At 56.3% G+C, this 19,801-nt stretch overlaps 1 protein-coding gene across 7 annotated transcripts in view; it reads left to right on the top strand.

Moving 5' to 3' along the window:
- Positions 1-8,439: 8,439 nt before the first annotated feature.
- Positions 8,440-19,801, top strand: part of PGS1 (phosphatidylglycerophosphate synthase 1) — a 34,079-nt gene continuing 22,717 nt past the window's right edge. For 4 of the 7 annotated variants that reach the window (XR_014000479.1, XR_014000480.1, XM_081161187.1 and 1 more), the window contains exons 1-2: positions 8,440-8,600; positions 17,376-17,565. Coding sequence is in view for 4 of the 7 variants with exons in the window: in XM_081161187.1 (XP_081017313.1) it covers positions 8,467-8,600; positions 17,376-17,565 (324 nt within the window). In the remaining 3 variants the exon portion in view is untranslated. The remainder of the gene's footprint in view (positions 8,601-17,375; positions 17,566-19,801) is intronic. The other 3 variants (XR_014000481.1, XM_081161186.1, XM_081161185.1) reach the window with 1 other exon arrangement.

Raw genomic sequence — 19,801 nt, 5'->3', positions numbered from 1 at the left:
CTCAGAGATGGGAACCCTGGTGCCCACGGGCTGGTCACGGGACACTTGTGGCACCGCCTGGTGAGCTCAAGGTCCTGGACTTGCAGGGACCATCTCCGGTACTCCAGCCAGCCCCTGGGGGTGGGCGCTGAGGTTGCCATTGTTTGGTGGCTGGGTTTGTGGCCAGAGAGTTACGGAGACTGGCCTCAGACCACAGACTTGCTCAACACCAAGCCCAAGGCCTCCAAGGTGGGCTTTCTTTGGGACAGGAGGCAGCCTGGTTGGACTGCCCAGTGGCCTGATGTTACTTATCTCACTTGAATTTGCCAGTTAATTGGGGAGGCCTGGAGATACAACAGTGGGGAAGGGTCTGGTTCCTTCTCTCTGGAGCTTCTTGTGTAGTGATGGGGGTGAGAGGGGAGGTACTGGAAGCAAGGAAACCTCCCTCTCCTGCCCCCTCTTTCTCCAGACCGAAGTGGAGGTGACCTCGGGGGGCCTGCCCCTCCCCTGTCCTCTAAGAAGCCCTGGCCCCTGCTGCCCCAGTGTGGCGTCCTTGGGCAGTTGGGCCCTGACTCAGCCACTCTCAGTGGAAGCCCCTGCCCACCAGGCCTGATGGTGGGGACTGGCCTGGTCAGCTGCAGCTGTGGCAGGGATGACCTTTGCAATGCGGGGGTGAATGTTTGTAGGTAGAGGTCACAGAGCAGGTTGACCCTAATCTCTCTCTTTCCTGCTTGGGAAAATCCGGGCAGGCGGGTGGGCGGGCAAGGCCAGGACAAAGGCCTGCCTGCCACCGGGAAGCAGCATTCCCGTCTGCAGGCCTTTGTTCCCCCGAGAGGGGCCACAGAGCTCATGAAAAGGTTTGTGGCTCGGAAGTCTGAGCAGTGGAGGAGTTCTTTCAAGTCTGACATTCCAGGCCCAGCTGGCCTCTGGCATTTCCCAGAAAAAGTGCCGAGGGAGGGGAGGGGAGAGAAAACACTTTACCAACCCACCCAGCCACCAACCCACTCTGCCTTCTCAGATTCCTGTGCCCTCTGGGCTGGGCTGGGCCTGAGCTCCCGACCCCAGCCCTGGGGAGCCCATTCTTCCACCCACAGAGGGTCTCAGGGAGTGGGGGTGATTCCAGGAGGATACAGAGAGCATAAAGTGTGTGGGGTGCAGAAGGGAGGGGAGGGGTGCCCCCCCCCATCTCTAAGAGGAATTCACATCTGGTCCAAGTTTTGAATTGGAGGGGTAGACAAAAAAGGGAATTAACTTCCAGTCACTTATCTCCCCTGACCCCAAACCAACAGACGCTGCTCTGTCCAGGGCTGGGATAGGATGGTCTCCGCCTGCCCTGAAGTGGTGCTGAGCCCGCCTGTGCCTTCGCCTGCGCCGGGAACAGACATGGGGTAGCGGGCAGTTCTGGGAAGCAAAGCTGTGGTGAACCATCTGGGCTGCAATGCAAATGAGGCCTGGCCCCGTGCCCGGAGCTGAAGTGGCAGTGCCCCGGAGAGGGAGAGCCCAGGAGGGGTTAGCAGTGTGGCTGGCTCCTGGGAGCTGTGCCCTGGGCCCCAGATGCCCTCGGAGAGCTGGGGGGCAGTGGGGTCCTGGTAGACACAGCTGTCTTGCTTGCTCTGCAGTAACCCAGGTGGACAGGCCGGCCGCAGGAGCAAGGCAACTGGGAGCCCCCCGACGCTGGAGCTCCTGGCTCAGGTGCTGCTCTCCCCTCGCCTGGGGGCACATGCGGCAGCTGGACTGCACCCAAGGCCCCAAGGCGGGCACTCAGGCTTCCTGCAGCAGCAGCAGCGTCTCCACAGGACCCCCCAGCCCCCATCCGGGTGCGTGACACCACTAGGACGGTTTCTGGCTCCTCCGCATTGGCGCCCACTTTGTCACAAACCGTTCTGGGCAAGTTCAAAGGGAAGATTATATTCCATATCTCTGGTTCCTAAAGTCCCCAACCAGCCAAAATGGCAGAGAAGTGGGACAGAAGAGTGGGAGGTGGGAGTCACCCTCAGGGACAGAGGTGAGATTCCATGGGGTGACTCCGGGGTGCCTGGCCCATGCCCCACTCACACTGGTGCGGCTCAGGCTTCCTAAACCCAGGCTCAGAGCCCTGCCCCAGCAGACCTCCGGGGGCCCCCAGCAGACCCTCGGGGGCCTGCGGGCAGGAGTGAGCTCTGTCCCCGCTCCTCCCACCTGCACCAGTCCCAGCCGCCTAGATGGAGGTGCAGACATTTAGGATTCGGGGGTGGACGGGTGGGGCAGAGTGGACCTTGTTGGCTCCTGGCCTCCTGAGTCACTTCTTATCCCGAAAGATTTATTTTGCAAAAGAACTTATTCATTCACTCACTCATTCATTCCTTTAAGAGATCGTTATTGAGCACCTACTATGTGTTGGGAGATTGAGCTGGGTGTCTGGAGTTGATCAGCCTGGGAGCTCATGCAGCTTAGACGCTTCCCAGAAGGAAAATTTTTTTGATCACAATTGATGTCATGATTAGTTAATTTCACCTGTACTAAGTACCATGAAGGAGAAGCCCTGGGGCCTGTGGGATCATATCACCGGAGACCTAATTTATTGGGGGGGGGGGATCCAAGGGTATTCCCTGAGGAGGTGACACATGCAGACCGATGGGAAGCTGAGGTGTGGAGAGGTCACCTGCCCTCCCCAGGTCTCCCAGCTCATAGGTGCCAGGAGCGAGCAGAGCCCGGGACCTGCACACAACCAGCCCCAGGACGCCTGCTCTGCCACCAGGGTCTTCTCTGCTGGTCGCTCCTGCCTCACTCTCCCTCCCACCCACTGGAGGCTTCAGCCCCTGGCTTCCAAGTTCAACCTGAGGGGGCTGTGCGCTGAGAAGATGAGAATATTCCACTCCATTCCACTCGTGGAGGTGGGCCAGCACATTCTCAGACTTTGTAAACTCAAAATGAACTTTACAAAAAGGCAATAGCATCCCATGGCTCAACATTCAGGAGATACAAACAGGTGACCTGTAATCTCCTATAGTTACCCTGTCCCCCCTGGTACCCGGGACATTTCTTTACAGACTGAAAGATGCGTGCAAAGTGTGAGCCACAGGCTGAAGACAGACCAAAGACACATTGGTTGGCCTGTATGGAATTTTTAAAAATGTTTGAGACAACATTTAAAAATCTGGAAATTTCACATCCACATCTGAATTGGGGGCTTTTTTTGAAAAAATTGGATGACCAGACCTGCAATCTGGCAGGTCTCTGTTGGACTTGGAGATGGGACCTGGGCTCTAGAGCTCATCACAGGCCCACCCCCCAGGATGACTGCTCTTCCCTCCCTTCCCTCCCTTCCAGGAGGTTCTGGCATTGACAGAGCAAGTCTACCTGGCCTCTGGCCTCCCACCTCCCCTTGTCTAGTCTAAAGGTCAAGAAGGGCAATTGACTGCGGGGGATTTGTCTCCTCAACTCCAGGAAACTGGAAATAAATCAAGCCCGGGCCTGGGAGTCCAGCGCTTCCTCTCCCACATGCTAGGGCCCGGCCTGCCTGGACTTCATCTTAAGCAAGACTTGTCCTGCAGTGGAAGAGTCAGATGCTCGCGGGGGTCACACTTAGCCTCTGCTTCAACTCACCTTGGGGGCCGGGCAGGGAAGGTGCTGCCAGGGAGCCCCTAGGCCCTGGCCTTGGCCACCCAGGGAGGTGGGAGGCGAGCCCCAGAGAGAAGGGATTCCCTGGGACATAAGTGGCCACAGGCTGCTGTGTTTCCCCACGCCAGGCTGCTGGATCCTGAGGAGGCAGCAGCTCTTAGCTGGGGTGGCGCTGGCCGCCTGCCATCCCACAAGAGGCTGAGATTCCCCTGAAAATGAGCTGCATTTATCCCTCACCAGGACAGAAACCACCCGGCATGCTCTGCCCAGGAGGCATTTCCAGAAAGCCGGGCTCCTGCTTCTTGTTAATGAAACGCCAGATGAGCCTGGGCCTCTCTGTGGCCAGGGAGCCGTTGTGCAATAGGTGTTTTGTTTTGCAGATGACAAGATTTTCGACCTTGAGAAGCTGAAATGATAAATGCGAGAACCTTGCAGGGCTCCCCACCCCTACACGGGAGGTTGTTGATTTGAGCTTTGGTGTTGGGCAAATTTGTTCTTTGCAACCTTCAGCTCCTCCGGGCCTTCCCACAGCTCCCACTGACGCAGGCCCCGGGTGCCAGAGGACCTCATTCATCGCTCCCAAATTTAGGGGCACTGAGGGAAAAGCTGTTTTCTAAAGCAGAGGGTGGCGTATGGTCTTTGTAAATAAAGTTTTATTGGAAACACAGCCACAGTGATGCGTATTGCTTGCGGCTGCTTTGGCTGCAGAGTTGAGTCATTGCCATCTGGCCCACAAAGTGTAAAATATTTACTATTGGGCCTTTTAAGAAAACGTTTGCCAAGCTCTGCTCTGAGGGAACAGACGCCTGCCTCAAGCCAGGGAGGGCTGGGGTCAGGTCTGTTTTTGGGAAAGGGTATCAGGGACTGGAAAAGATCAGAGTAACAGCTCAGCGGGGAGAATGAAGCAGGAAAAGGGCCTGCGGCCTGCAGGGAGACCCAGGGCTCGGGTGAGCCAGTCCCAAAAGGTAGGCCTGAGCTGCCAGGTTTGCAAACTGATCTGTGCAGCAGGTCAGTAAACCTCCAGGAGGCCAAGCCCCCGTTGTCCCCACCCTCAGTGGAAAGGCACAAACGGGGTGGTTCCCTCCTGCAGCCGGGTGGCCCCGGAATTCACCACCTGCCCTGAGTGCCTGCGTTTGTTAAACCAGCGTCTGTGGAGCCTTCTGCTGCCAGGTCCCGTTCTGGGTGCTCAGGGCACGTAAGGCTCTAAGGGTTCATGCGGGGGGCGGGGGGGGGGGGTCAGGGAGACAAAGATCCCAAGGCAGCAACATGTGTGGGGGTCTAAGGGGCCCAAAGGGCCAGGCAGTGAGCAGGGGGAAGCGTGGAGGGAGGGGCGGGGAGCGGCCCCAGGCTGTTCCCAATGAGACCAGAGCCTGCTCCCCTGAAACAGCTGATCATCCGCAGGAAGGTTTCCCAGCGCCCAGGCGGAAGGTGGGCTGGCTGGCCTCTTTCTCTCTCTTGAGTTTGCTGATAGCCCTCTGTTGGGGAGAGAACCCCCTTTCACAAGCAAGGGAGGGGAGGGGAGGAGGGGCCTTCCTTTTGCACAGGCAGGGTTTTCAGTGCAGGGAGTGAATCCCAGACAGTGAGGCACAGGCCCTTGGCTCAGGATTTCCTGGTGCTTCCTGCCAGGGAGACCAGCTCTGCTATCAGGGGCAGCAGCCCACTGCTCCCTGACGTCAACCCTCCTTCCAATGAATGGGTTTCCTTTTCCGTTTGGGAAGACACGATCTCTGTCACCAGTCCACCGGCCCTGTCATTCTAACCCTGGCACCTCCTGTTTGGGAAGAGGGGAGTGGACTAACGAGAAGGCTGTGGGTGAGGGGGACTCTGTCCATGAGCTTCCGAGCTGCCAGGGGGTCTCAAGGGAGACAGATGCCTTCTCCAATGTCATCAAGGTGTGACTTGAGACCTGCCAGCAGTGATAGTAGTATCTGCCCAGACTGCCCGCCTGCCCTCCAGGCTGCTTGAGGGGCTCCCAGGCTGGCTCTCTGGGGCACCCGCCTTATCTGAGCAGGTCTTATCTACTCTACCGATTCCCACCACCAAGCCCGGATGATATCTCTCAGAGGAATGAGTGTGTGTGCCGTCATTGTGTACATGTAACCATTTAAAAAATTGCTCAATCTCTGAAAACCATTATTTAAAATTTTTGCAATCTCTAAATGTGCATGTTCTGGGGCAAAGTTGTGGTTGCTGCACTCAGGTTGTAGCTCTGACGGGTTCAAACCAGCCTCGAAGGCCAGAGGCTCTCAGTGTGTGTGTGGCTGAAAAGGCACTGGGTCATGGCCTGCTGTTTATACTCGAACGTAAATTCCCAAACACAATGCTTTCAATCTCACGGTGTGTTAGTGCAATTTATTTGAGATCTGAAACTCCCGGTGGGTCAGTACTACGGTGTTTGCCCAGCAAAGCACCACATGCAAAGCAGCCAGCTCTTTTTAGGACAGTTAGGGTGTCCCCATGGTCCAGGAGGTGCTCACCATTGAGGATCATGGCACGGCCGTTCAACAACTCAATTGTGCAACCACCCTGTGCTGAGCACTGTGCAAAAGTGGAACCATGAAACGGATGGTCTCATTTCAGTTACTGGAAGTTAGGAAATTTGATGATTCACCACTTTGAACTTGGAAAGGTTGAATCAAATTCCATCTTGTGTTTGTAAAGCTATCTAAACCTAATGGAAAAATTAAAATCAATCTGAAATACTCATTGATTGTAAACAAGCTGGAAATTCTTGAATAGCGCCGAATAACCAATGTTAACACTTCGGTGTATTTTTTCCCCCCCAGTCTGTCTGTATACACACTCTCTTTTCAATTTTTTATAAAATGAGATAAGCTCTATACTACTCTTTGGTCATTTGGTTTTTACACTGAATGTCGATAAACGTTCTTCTAGAACAAACATCCTTCAAGAACATAACTTTTTATGGATGCACGGTTTTCCAATGTAGCATTGTTTATGTAACTGACTCCTCCACTGTTGATTGCCTCCACAGTTTTGATATCACCAACGAACGCTGAGATGACCATTCCTGGAGGGGATATGTCATTGGTTTCCTTGGGATAATTTGGTGGAAGTGGAATTCGGGAAGTTTTGTATCCAGTGTGTTCACATCCTTCTAACCTCACAACCACCCCCCAACCCCTGGAATAAGTAGGATATGATCATCTACAGCTTCTCCAGATTCGGGGTCCCTGCCCACATGCATCTGCCAGGGAGCCACATGCTACAGATCTCGACTCTCAGAATCCCGCAACCTTTTTCCTTTTTAGAAATTAGCTACAGAAAGTGTTCTTGGCTGTTAGGGATGAGCTCCTTCAGCTTGTCTGGCCTAGCACTGTCCCTTCCCGGGCGGGGGCGGGTGACAGCAGGAGTCTTCGTGCCTGCATCTGCATTGGGGTTGCTCTGTGCATTGGGGCTGCTCTGTGCAGTGGGGCTGCTCTGTGCAGTGGGGCTGCTCTGTTTAGTGGGGTTGCTCTGTGCATTGGGGCTGCTCTGTGCAGTGGGGCTGCTCTGTGCTTTGGGGCTGCTCTGTTTAGTGGGGTTGCTCTGTGCAGTGGGGTTGCTCTGTGCAGTGGGGCTGCTCTGTGCAGTGGGGCTGCTCTGTTTAGTGGGGTTGCTCTGTGCATTGGGGCTGCTCTGTTTAGTGGGGCTGCTCTGTGCAGTGGGGCTGCTCTGTTTAGTGGGGTTGCTCTGTGCATTGGGGCTGCTCTGTGCAGTGGGGCTGCTCTGTGCTTTGGGGCTGCTCTGTTTAGTGGGGTTGCTCTGTGCAGTGGGGTTGCTCTGTGCAGTGGGGCTGCTCTGTGCAGTGGGGCTGCTCTGTTTAGTGGGGTTGCTCTGTGCATTGGGGCTGCTCTGTTTAGTGGGGCTGCTCTGTGCAGTGGGGCTGCTCTGTTTAGTGGGGTTGCTCTGTGCATTGGGGCTGCTCTGTTTAGTGGGGCTGCTCTGTGCACTGGGGCTGCTCTGTTTAGTGGGGCTGCTCTGTGCATTGGGGCTGCTCTGTTTAGTGGGGCTGCTCTGTGCATTGGGGCTGCTCTGTGCATTGGGGCTGCTCTGTTTAGTGGGGTTGCTCTGTGCACTGGGGCTGCTCTGTGCACTGGGGCTGCTCTGTTTAGTGGGGTTGCTCTGTGCACTGGGGCTGCTCTGTTTAGTGGGGTTGCTCTGTGCACTGGGGCTGCTCTGTTTAGTGGGGTTGCTCTGTGCACTGGGGCTGCTCTGTTTAGTGGGGTTGCTCTGTGCAGTGGGGCTTCTCTGTGCAGTGGGGCTGCTCTGTTTAGTGGGGTTGCTCTGTGCACTGGGGCTTCTCTGTGCAGTGGGGCTGCTCTGTTTAGTGGGGTTGCTCTGTGCACTGGGGCTGCTCTGTTTAGTGGGGTTGCTCTGTGCATTGGGGCTGCTCTGTTTAGTGGGGCTGCTCTGTGCACTGGGGCTGCTCTGTGCAGTGGGGCTGCTCTGTTTAGTGGGGTTGCTCTGTGCAGTGGGGTTGCTCTGTGCAGTGGGGCTGCTCTGTGCACTGGGCTGCAGGCTCCAGGGACTGATAAGGTGAAATGGTCTCGCTTCCCGGGAGGGATTTTCCGTGCTCTGCGCACGGAGTGAATCCGCGGGAACCCGGTTTTGCACGAGTGTAACCCGCACCTCGGGGGAGGCGCCTCGGCCCGGGCTCAGCCGAACTGGATCGTGGGGTCTGAAAGGTACTGTCTCCGCCGATCCACGCAGAGCCGGGGGGCGGGGGGCTGCTGGCCACAGCGCGCAGCGCCCCGCGCCCACCTGCCCCCCGCGCGCAGGAGCCAGGAGCCGGGCGCCGGGCTGCGGGGGCGGGGCCGCCTCGTGTCCGCGCGCGCCGTTGTCAATAAAGTTGTTTCGCGCCGGAAGCGGAAGCGGCGAGTCTCCATGGCGGCCGCGGCGGCGGGGCCGGTGTTCTGGCGGAGGCTGCTCGGCCTCCTGCCTGGCCGGTCCGGGCTGGCCGCGCTCCTGGGGCGCCTGTCCGACCGCTTCGGCCGGAACCGGGACCGCCGGCGCCGGAGGTGAGAGGGCGGCGGGTCCCCGCGTCCCCGGGTCCCGCGCCCCGGCCGCCCGCCCGCAGCTCCCGCGTCCCCACGCAGGCTCGGGGCCCCGCAGGCTCCCGCGTCCCCGCCCGCAGCTCCCGCGTCCCCCCCGCAGCTCCCGCGTCCCCCCCGCAGGCTCCCGCGTCCCCTTCCCGCAGACTCCGGGCCCCGCAGGCTCCCGCGTCCCCGCCTCCTGCCCCGGCTCCCCCTGGCCCCGCAGTGCCCGGGGGGGGGGATCCGGCCGCGGCCCTCGCGCCCCCGCCCCGGGGCGCCCCGTGAGCCCCCGGGAGGGGTGACTGCGCGGCCGCGGGGCCCGTTTGGGCCGCAGGGGTCTGTCCCGAGCAGCCCCGGCCCTGCTGGGCTCCCGCGTGGCCCGGCGGCGAAGCTCCTGCGTCAGTGGCGCTCGGGCGGGGAAGGGGAACCACTCGAGCCCCCTTTTTGCAAACGCTTTTCAAAGCGCCGGCGCCCTGGAAAGGCCCTGGAGTGCGTTTCGAAACCCTGAAGTGGCCTGGACGCCGCGCGCCCGGGCCGTGGGCTTCCAAAGTCAACATTTGCCCAGGACACGGCGACCCGAGAGGCCCGCGGCGGCCCAGGTTATAAAAAGAACCCTCTTGTGTTCAAATACTTAAAAAAAAATTAGATTCGAGCCTCACACTTGATCCTTAGGGGAGGGGAGGGGGACCGAGCGCCGCGTCCTGCGCCCGGCCTTAGCTTTGCGCCGGTGCCTCTTGGGCACCTGGGTCTGCGGTCCCGTCCCGTGCGCGGCTTCGGGGCGGGGAGAGGAACTTGCCTCCTCTTTGGTCGGCGGTGGAAGGTTTTTCAGCTACGAGGGGTTTGATTTAGGGGAACTTGGGAGGGGGGTAGGGCCGGGCAGAACTCTTGGAAGCCGGCTGATGAGAAAGGCTTTCGCAGGCTCGCGTCGGGGCGCCCGGAGGGAGTGGGCGTGGCCTCCCCACTTTCTGTAACCGGTTCTTAGCAAAGACCGGGGGGCAGTGAAGTCAGGTGACTTCCACGCCCTGGCTTCCAACTACCGAGAAATTTAAAGTTTCAAGAAACGTTCTCTCCTCGGAGATATTTAGGCGATTTTGTCATTTCCCTGTACGTGTTTAAACTATACGAAACCCACTTCATTAGTCATTGTTTAACGTTGGAATTGGTTACTGGCGGCTGTTGGGCAATCTTCACAGATTCCTCTAAAAAAGCACACACATTCTTCCCGAGTGGTTCTTTTAGGGAGGGGAGGGCCAGCCAGGTGGGCATTGTGTCCACATGTGGGAACAGCCTAAACTGACTTCCCAAAGCCCTTTTTGGAAACAGTGCCAGTGGATGCAGTGGTCCCGTGGTTCTTCGTGATTAAGCCGAGGGAGATTGTAGTTGTTTTTCCGGGTCAACAATTACACCGGAAACTCAGTTAAATCACCAACACAGAAACACAAGGGTCAGAAACTTGTGCGTTATAATCCTTGGAAATAACGCCTATGCTTTGACCGGCATCGTTGCCATGCTGTAGGTTTCTGACTGTTTGCCTCTTTCAGTTTGCAGATTTTTTTTTTTTTCCGATTCTTTGTGGCCTTGGTGTTTGGGGTTACTCATGTCTGCATGGCCGCTCACCCTTGGCCACTGGCTTTCGTTTCTTCTGCCTTGTTCAGTTGCACCTCCCAATTCCTTATTCCCCGAAAGGTGTGGTTTCTTGTAACTCTGATCATTGATTCACTGATAATAGTTCTGTGTAGTCAGGGACTGAAATTATTTTAGACTCGAGCTCGCCAGTCTGACTCAACTGTCGGAGTACCCGCCGAATCCTCGAAGCTAGAGAGACGGGGGTAAGAGGGAGCGGTTCTTTTACGGCAGCGGTTTCCTTTCAGTTACAGAGACAGCCATAGTGACAGAGAACTCTGCTTAGCGCTTCTGATAATTAGTGATCCAGAAGTATTGTTGTTTTCCCTGACTCTTTGTGATGGACTGCTGGGTTCATTCAGTGAGTGTGCGTGTATAGAGCACTGCTACGCTGGGCTGGGTAACTGAGGAACCAAAGATAAGACATAAGATGCTCGGACTCATAAGCAACAAATAATAGCAAAGTGGGGGAGAAAAAGTCATGTACCTGGAGGTCACAGAAGGCTTCCTGGTGGTGGTGATCTCAGAGCCGTGTTTTGGAGGGTTGGAGTAGGCCAGGTGAAGAATGGGGGAACGGCGGTTTCAGGAAGGATAGTGAGTCACGTGGGCTGATGGTAATAGCAGCAGGGAATCCAGTGCTGAGGTTCCACAGGTTCTCAGATCATTTCCAGGGGCTGTCAAGGGGGTATCGGAAAGGGACAGGAGCTGGGAGTAGGCCAGACCTCTGGGTCAGAACCCGGGGAGGCAAGCTCTGAGGTTCTGTGTGGATTCTTTTGCTGATGGGGTAGGCCTAAGATGCTGGGGTTTATATGAAGTCAGGGACAGTGGGAATAGAAGAGAGGGCTGCCTTAGAGTTAGTTCTGATGGGGGGTTGTGTGTGGGGGTGCTGAGGAGGTGGGTCATGTTTCTGACTTGGGTGACTGCGTGGATGGTGCATGCCTCACTAAAACGGGGAGAAGGAAGGACTGGGTTTGGGGGATGATAGAGGGAGAGTTTGGGGCATGTTAATTGGTACCCAGGTGCATCCATGTGGAGGTGTTCAGGGTGCGGTTGACTGTGGCAGGTCTGGAGCTCAGGAGGGGGAGACAGAACCTTCAGATAGTTTTTTTTAGTCATCAGACTACACAGAATTGACTTGTTATTTGGAGTAAATGACACCTAGTGGGAGATGTGTCAAGAGGGCGTCAGTTCATCATCTTGAGCTTGCCTGCTGTACAAGGAAATATTTTTTCTGTGGACTCCTTTAAAAAAAACACTATTTTCAGTTTGAGCTATGTGTGCAAAAAAAGTCTTTGTTTTTGAAACTCAGGCCCTATTTTCTCTATTCTAGGTGTGTGTGTGTGTGTTGGGGCGGGTGAGGGGGGCTAACTTCTCTGAGTTATATGACATAACTAGTAGACTCCTCTTTCACAAGGTAAGATTTTCTTACCTCGTGACAGCAGATCAGCAAACTCTTGTTCAACTTGGTAGTGGTTTCTGTCCTGGGGGACCACCAAGTTCCAGAAATGACTGTTTCTTTGAACCTTGTGATGTCGGGACCCAGTCCTCCTTACTCATTAGAGTTTAGTAGGGTCTTTCTCTGTCTATTTTTAGCAGTAGGAGGAGTAGGAGGGGGAGATTTCGAATTAAAGCATGACTTCCCCCAAGTAATTTAAATTTGATATTGCATGGAATTAAAGTAAGATTTGCAACAGACTGGCTTTTAAATTGTAGCTTTGTTAACGTCAGCATGCGTCATCCCTGAGCACTTTTGCCGCCGGTGGTGGATCAGGCTGGGCTCCCTCAGTTGTGTGGATGGACAGAAACCAGCCTGGTGTGGAAGTGTTCCGATAGATAATCCCCCTGTAAACACATGCTCTGATGGACGTAAGCAAGTCATTTTCCAGGCTGCTGGGAAGTCAGGCTGGATGAAACTGTTTGGATTCCTAGAACACGTTATCGGGTCTTGTCCAGCGCTTCGATAAGCCTCGTGTGTTTGGCCAACCCTTGGTGTGGTGTGGGTCATGTTCTAGCTTCCGGACCCCAAGATATAAGTGACTTTTTTCTGGGCAAGTCAGGAGGAGTCATCTGGTCAGTGCGTGGCCAGATGCTAGCAGCCAGGTCCCTTGGGCCACTCTTCCTGTGGGGGTTTGGCGGGCCTGGGTCTGTCGTCATCGGCAGGAATTGGGAATCCATCGCTTCCCCGGCAGGCTGGGTCTTGCGTGAGTCAGGAAGGGCTGCCCGCAGCTGGCCGCTGGCCGCTGGCCCTGGCTGCAGGAAGTACGGTACCTGTGGGTAGTTTCTCGAGCCTTTCTCAGGAAGTGTTATGACTATAGCTCTTTTCTCATTAGTTCACTTTTTTTTTTTATGTTTAAATGTGTATGACCGAGGGGGAGGGGTGGGTTTTTCTTAAAAACGTCGTTTCTGAAAACATGGCAATCCAGAGAGCTCAGTTTCCTTTAAAAACTCTTGTCCTTTTCGGTCATTTTGCACGGGTGTGGAGGGGACCCAGGCCACAGAGCTCGTACCATGAATCTTGTCTTCTCCTGCAGGCTCACGGAGCTTTAGGCCACATCTCTGAGCCTGCAGTGGGGACACTTAGTGCCCGTGCTCGGTACAGAGACTCGAACTCCTGCACTGTCCCACGTGGAGTTGAGGTCACTGTCTGAGGACAGTCTCGAGCATCCCCATATCCTTCGCCCAGAGCCCTACGTACCCTGTTTTGGAAGAACCCTAGGAGGTTGGCCTGTTTACTGTGTCCCATGTGTTTGCACTGAGCATGAGGGAGCTCTATGGGACCTTCAGGGACATTGTCTGACAAAGGAAAAATGCCAGGTGTGGCCAGTTTTCCCAGGGGGCACGGTCAGCTTCAGTTTGGTGAACTGGAAAATTCCTGTCTTGTCAGGAAGAGCGGAATTGCCTTCTGTCCCCCGAGGCTCCCTTGTAAGGAGGTGTGTCCACAGCATCTCTGCAGCTGCTCTACTCTCCCCGGCTCCTCCGGACGATTATTCTGAACTCACGTCCCACAGCTGTCCCATGCCTCTCATGAGGGTGGGGGGGCGGGCTGCATTGTCCTATGTGGGGTCAGCTAGGCTTCCCCTGCCCTCGCCTGGTGGCAGCCCCCAATTCAGGGGCTCAGGGACAAGAGCATCTCACACACTGTCCTTAGTCAAGGCAGCTCAGACCTGGATCCCTCTCAGCAGGTGGGAAGAAGCTGCCTCCAACCCTCCCCCCCCCCCCGCATGCCCCCTTCCTTTGTACTCACCGGGCGCCCCTAGAGCCGCCCTGCTACCCAGCTTCCATCCTCTCACACCGGTTCCCCAGACCTCTCTCCGGGTGGGGGAATGGGGCCCCAGGTTAGGGGTCCTTGGTGCTTAGGCCCAGCCCACTCCCCATGCCAGGGAACTTGTCTACAGATTCCAAGGGAAGCCATAAACATGTGGCTGAACCTTCACCCAGGGGCAGGCGCCCTGTGGGTGCTGGAGCCCGCCCTTTGGAGAGGGTACCAGTCCCATTGCACCTTCAGAATTTCGGGCTGGGGGTCAATTTGTATTGTTTGGAGTTTGAATGCCGGGCGCCCCTGCTCTTGCCCAAGCGCTGCTCTCTAACCACCCCTGCTGTGCCAGGGCACAGAGTGCGCCTACAGAGAGCCCCAGCTCCGCACTTGCTCCTCCCTGTCACTAGGAAGGGGCGCTAGGCGGTACCCAGAAGGGGAGGGCTCGGGGAGCCCAGGCCTAGAGGTGGGACTGTGTGTGCTGTGTGTTTTTGGTGAAGTGAGCCCAGCTCCCTGCCTCCTCGGATCCCCGGGGTTGAGGTTTCGTAGGAAAGCTCCCTGGACTGAGGGGAAGCCCTGGTGCAGGTGCTCGCCCCTGGGCCCAGGGTGACTATGCGGTAGCTGCTGCTAGCACAGGGGAAATCTTTTCTGAGAAAATTCTCAGGAGTTCCCTGGTGGAAAGCAGGAACTGACCGCCATGGGGTTCTGGCCGAGCTGGAAGAAAACAAATGGGTCCCTGAGCGGGCTCTGGAGAAGCCAGCAGTGGGTGCTCAGATGGGGGCGGGCAGTTAGGGTCCACTGTCGCCAGTCTGGCTGCGGTCTCTAGGCCTGTGCTGCCCCTGTGGGGCCTTCAGAAGACGCTTTGCTCCCTTCCTGGGCACCTTCCTCGTTGGTTATAAAATTGCCAGAGGCTGGGCCTCCTCCACGGTGAATCCCTGGGACCCAGTTGGCTGCTATCCTCTCGAACAAAACCAAACCTGCCCGTCCACAGATTAAACAGGAAGCCACCAGAAAAAGCCCTCAGCGGATCTTGGACTGAGGCCCTGGTTGTACATTCCTAGGGAGAGCTGTGTGGCAGGGGTGAGACCTGCCCACGGTGGCCCACCTGCCCATGGTGGCCCGCCTGAGCCTGCTGGAGTGCCTCTCCCAGGCAGGACAGAGGTGGCCATGGGCTGGCACCTTTGTGGACTCCTGGGTTGCCTGTCAAGACCCTCCTGGGCTTTCCCTGGCAACGGCGGCGTTGGCCAGCTCTGCTCGCACCTCTCCTCCCTGGCTGGGTCTTCCAGGTGTGCAGGGTGAGGTCCAGCCTTTCTGTAGCTTGGGCGTCACTCGGAGCACACAGACTGTGTCTGCTGACCTTATTTAATAATTTTAGCTTTTTTTTTTTTTTGAAAAAAATTACCTTTATTTTAAGGGAAATACACAGCAAAACAGAACTGAAGGTGTTGGGGGTGGAAGACATGGAAAAACCAAAGACGCTGACCAAATATGGCCTCCTGGGAGGAGAGTGATTTGTCCCTTACCTCATTTGCCTTTCCTGATTCAAAGAAGCCTGCTCTTAGCAGGGCTAGGCCCAGGGAGCCCCATTTTCCAGTCTGTTCTCATCTTGGAAGTTTGGAAACAGTTGTGTAGTTCTCAGGCTTTCAAGATGAAGACAGTGTGGAGAAGGGAAAGATGCTACAGCCTTTTGTTCCAGTTCCGTTCCTAGTCCCATCCCTCAGTAGTTGTTGATGCCAAAGAGACGGACCCCGTGGGACTGGGGCGGTTTGGGCAGCAGTGCGCTGGGCAGTGAGTGGTGCTGGTGAGGAGGTGAGCAGCGTGCTTGGTGTGGACGCTGGCCGGGAGGCCGAGTACAGTGGGAGAGATGCTGAGGAATTTTCCGGAAGAGGTAAATTGGAGCCCGTAGTCCATCTGTTCCCAGTGTGTCAGTAGCCGAGCCTTTCCTTGGTCAGGGGTCTCAAAGGGTGTCCCTTTCACCGTATGTAGGAAGACATACATAGCCTGCAAGCTTCAACAGCCAGTGGGCTAGGGGCGCAGCGCTTGCTTCTACACCCCAATTTTAGCATTTTCCCCCAGTCTTGTCCTCCCATAATTTTAGATGTGTAAGCCAGTGTGTGAGGCCACCAGGTTTGTGGGAGGCAGGAGCCGTGCCCGGCTCTTCCTTTGTGCCCCCGATGGTGCAGAGAGGCGCTCACGTGGTGATTTGGCTGGAGGCCTGGGTTGGCTCTCGCCCTCTCCTGGTGGGTGTGCCAAGGAGGTGTTTCCTCATCTTCCTTCCGGGAGCCCATGGAGCCTCCTGTCCCGCAGAGAGGTGCACGGGGACATACTGCACGGCCTGGGGCGCGGGTGACGCCGAGCTGCAAGCCGGGAGCGTTGATCCTACGCGGCCATGGGGTTTTCCACCTTGGATGGACTATGTTTAATGAATGAGCCTCAGACTTCAGGCCCCTTTGGGGCTTCAGGTCGATGGGTTGTGTGCAGCTTCCCATCGTCTCTGGTTTTCCTTTGGACTGAAGGGTCACTGCTGTCCCGGAAGGTGGCTGAGCCTGGCAGGACGGCAGCCCTCAGTTTGGGAAACTGAGGCAGCAGTCCCTTGTCTAACATCTTGGCCTTTCATTTGTGAGCTGCCTGGGGGCCAGAGACACTTAGCCCTGTGTGTGCGAGAGTGCAGTCACCACCCCTTTAGACAGCCGGAGGGACAGCTGCTCCCCCACCTCTGCCCTCCGAGGCCTTGCAGGATCCGGCCGCTGGTACCTTCCCTGTTGACTAAAGTTTTCTTGGCACTGAATGGGCTGGGACAGCCGGGTGGGCTTTCTGGGAAGCACAGCTGTGGGCCATCTGGCATCTCTGTGGGCCGTGGACAAACCCTGGGAAGATCAGCGGTGTATCGTGAGGCAAGTCCATGAGGTCATCTTCCTGGAATCTGTGGCCCTTCAGCCCTGGGGTGTTGAAGTGTTCTTTCCTGAGTCCCTCTTGGGGCCACGCTACAAGGTTGCACGCCGAGGAGGATTTTCCTGCTGCAATTTTCGGGAATTCAGAGCAGGACTGGGTTTGTGCGCGGCCCTGGACATGCAGGCGCTCCTCCCTGCCCCTGCAGGTGTTCCAGTCCCAGGCGGCGGGGAGGTAGGGCTCTGTGGGCAGGACCAGCGTCCTGCAGTTGCAGCCTCGGGGGACTGCAGGGCCTGGGTGCAGCTGCCTGTGGTCGGCCCTGAACAGCCCAGAGGGGCGTGTGACCCCCGAGGAGGACGTGTCTGACGGGGAAGGGACAGTGTTGTCACTGCTGGCGCCTCTTGAGATGACCTCTTTCCCAGCCTCTTCCTGTTCCAGTTTTTCTCTCCTTATTTGAGTATTAAGAGAAAACTTTTTTTTTACCCTTGAGAATATTTAATTTTTAAAATTTTATTTTTTGGGCAAACATTTCGTACATTAATTAAATGCATGAGAAAACTTTATCTTTCTGGGCCCTTCACTAAGTAAAAGCCCCGTCTGTCTCCTCGGTCACACAGCTGGTGGTCCGGGTGCAGCCACCATGCAGAGCAGACCTGCCCGCGTGCTCGGGATCCCCTGGGCTCCTGCAGGCCCTGCTGTGAAGGGCGGTATCAGCTGTGCAGTAGCTTCTGTGAGATGACTTGTGGCTGTGCTAAATCTGGAGTTGTGTGGATCCCACGTATAGTTTGGGGTTTGACCACAGGCACCAGCCCTTCTCAAGCTGCCCAGCCAATAGGGGCTGAAGGGAAATCTCTGTGCAGAGTTTGAGTTGGGCTCACGTAAAATGGCCTCGAAAATCTGAAATGGACAAAAAACAAAATCCCCCCCTCCCCAGTAGCTGAGAGAGACTTCTGAGGACACGTCTGAGAAGTTTAACCCTCTGCCTGTCTCTTTAGGTCACCATGGCTGCTGTTGGCTCCTCTGCTGTCCCCACCTGTCCCCCAGGTCACCTCCCCGCCGTGCGGCCTGTGTCCAGAGGGCGTGCACAGGTTCCAGTGGATCAGAAACCTGGTCCCCGAGTTTGGAGTCTGCAGCTCTCACGTCAGGGTGCTCTCCTCCCCCGCAGAGTTTTTCGAGCTTATGAAGGTAAGTTGTGTGGAAGGCAGAGAGCAACGGACGTTTGAGTAGGGGCCTTGGGCCTGAGGTTGGGCAAGTCCTGGGTGGAGGCCCCTTCTGTTCTGGGAGGTTTTGATGGCTGCTCAGCTCACTCCTGTGGGTTCTGCCTCTTGGGCCTCAGCTTCACCAATGGGTGAGCTGAGCCGTGGTCAGAAGCTTCCCTGCTTGACTAAGGTAGAGCCCCCCAGGGCATGGGGCAATGGGGAGCAGGCCCTGGGTCCCGGTGGACAGGTCGTTCCTCTGTCCTATGCTGAAGGTGTCACCTACCAGAAGGGAGGTGGGGAAGGTGCGTGCACCTCACAGCGCGTCCCCTCCCACGACGCCCAGGAAGGAATGAGCCTGGTTCTAGCCAGGGCTGGCTGGACCTCTGTCCCTGGAAACACCTCCAGAACAAGCCACATCACTGGGTAGATGTGCTATGCAGGAAACGAAGACCCAGGTGGCCCAGGGTCGCATTTGATATGTAGGAAGTGGCAGGAATCCTCCTGTTCAGGGAATAGGCTTTCACAGTTACCTGGGAAGCGTGGACTCTGGTTTTAGGCCCTTGTGATCCTGGCTCTCTTTTGTGGCTGCCTCAAGTTGGTGCCTGGTGGAGCTGCTCAACTGTGCGCTTGGGGGGTCCACTCAGGTGCTCATGCCACGTCTAGTTATTTGTGGTTGAACTGTTAATTGGAATGAAGTAATTCAGCGCTAATTAATTTTTATTAACGTGAACTCTCCGAGTTCATATTAACAGTGGTGTTGGAATTGAGGTCTGATGAGGTCAGGCAGGCGGAAGGCTGGGAAGTAATCAGAGATTTCTGTAGAGGTTCTTTTTTCTGTAGAATGGACTCTTATTCCCAGGAACGCTTGCACGCTGTCCCTTGTCTTGCCCTGTTGGTCTGAGGATTCACACTTAGCCTAACTCCTGGCTGGCTCATCCCAGGACGCATTCTGTGTGTGTGTCTGTGTGTGCATGTGTATGTATCTGTGTGTGTGCGTGTGTGCACGTGTATGTGTCTGTCTTTGAGTGTGCACGTGTGTGCCTGCCTGTGTGCATGCTCTCCTCTCCCTCTCTTCCCCACTTTCCTGCCCTGCATGTCCATGTCTGTGTGGCATCGATGCTGAGGCTGTTTGCTCTTTGCTCCTCTTTGGTTCTCTGCCTGGCTTGAAGAAACAGGTTCTTCTTAGTGTCCTTATCAACTCCTGGGGGATGACTGAGCCTCCATGTGGTGACCCCCCCGGCCAGGAGGCCGGGCTGTACTGCGCACCTGCCCTGTGGGTGGGGCTGCCGAGGCCAGGAAGAGCCTTGGGGCCCAGCAGGCCGGCAAGGAGCCCTGGCTTTTCCTGCCTTCTGAGCCGGGTTGTGGGCAGACTCCAGCACATACTGCACCCAGTGGGATGTTCCTCCCCAATATAGGCAGAGTGGCCTGTGCTCCCTGGGCAGAGAGCGCAGCTGGGCTCTGCCCGGTCCCCAGGCTGTGGTGCAGGGTTCTATGCCAGAACCCAACTGCCTGCTGACTTACTGGCTGTTTTTTTTCCCTTCTCTTTCTTCATGATCGCTTTCCCTACAAGCTTCCATCTTAATAAAAAACAAAACAAAGGGAAGTTAGAGATTCTTTTGACTTTTTCCCTTGTACGTAGCCTTTTCCCAGTGGTGTGTCAGCGTATTTTTCCTTGAAGATGCCCCTCTTCCTCTGACAGTGCAGGCTGTGGGTGCGAATCCCCTTTTGCTCGAAGTGCAGGCCTGCGCCGTGCTTTCAGTCTGCCCCCCTCCCACAGGCCTTGCCCTCCTGTGGGTTGTCCAGAGCTGGGCCCTGGGCAGTGCTGCCATTCTTGCTGCCTCAGTCACCTTCTCTGGGGTGTGGCTGCTTCTATTTCCGGGCTTGGGGTCAGTTGTCCTCCAGTGGCTGGAGTAGGGCTAGGGAGAGGACAGTGGCTATTGGGACTAACGCAGTGTGTCGTCTTTGAATGTTGGGATGTTCTGTTGATGTGTCTCCATACCTGTCTGCATTTCAAGAGTGAGGCATGCTCATGGTAAAACTCTAGCCATGCAGATTTGCAGCCGCACCTCCTCCTTGGCTGTGCTGCTTGTGTGTTCTGCACGCCCTGCACACACGCACATGTGCACACCCGCAGGGGTGTGTGTGGTGGGGCGGGGGGATCTTGGCTTGCATTTTGCTCAGTGATTGGCGTTTGTCTCTCAGCCGTGTGTGTGGACGTCCCC

Source organism: Miniopterus schreibersii, assembly GCF_964146895.1.
Source record: "Miniopterus schreibersii genome assembly, chromosome: 16".
NCBI classification, from domain to species: Eukaryota; Metazoa; Chordata; class Mammalia; order Chiroptera; family Miniopteridae; genus Miniopterus; species Miniopterus schreibersii.
The sequence above is the reverse complement of the archived record's forward strand: the minus strand, read 5'-3'. Positions and strand labels throughout refer to the sequence as shown.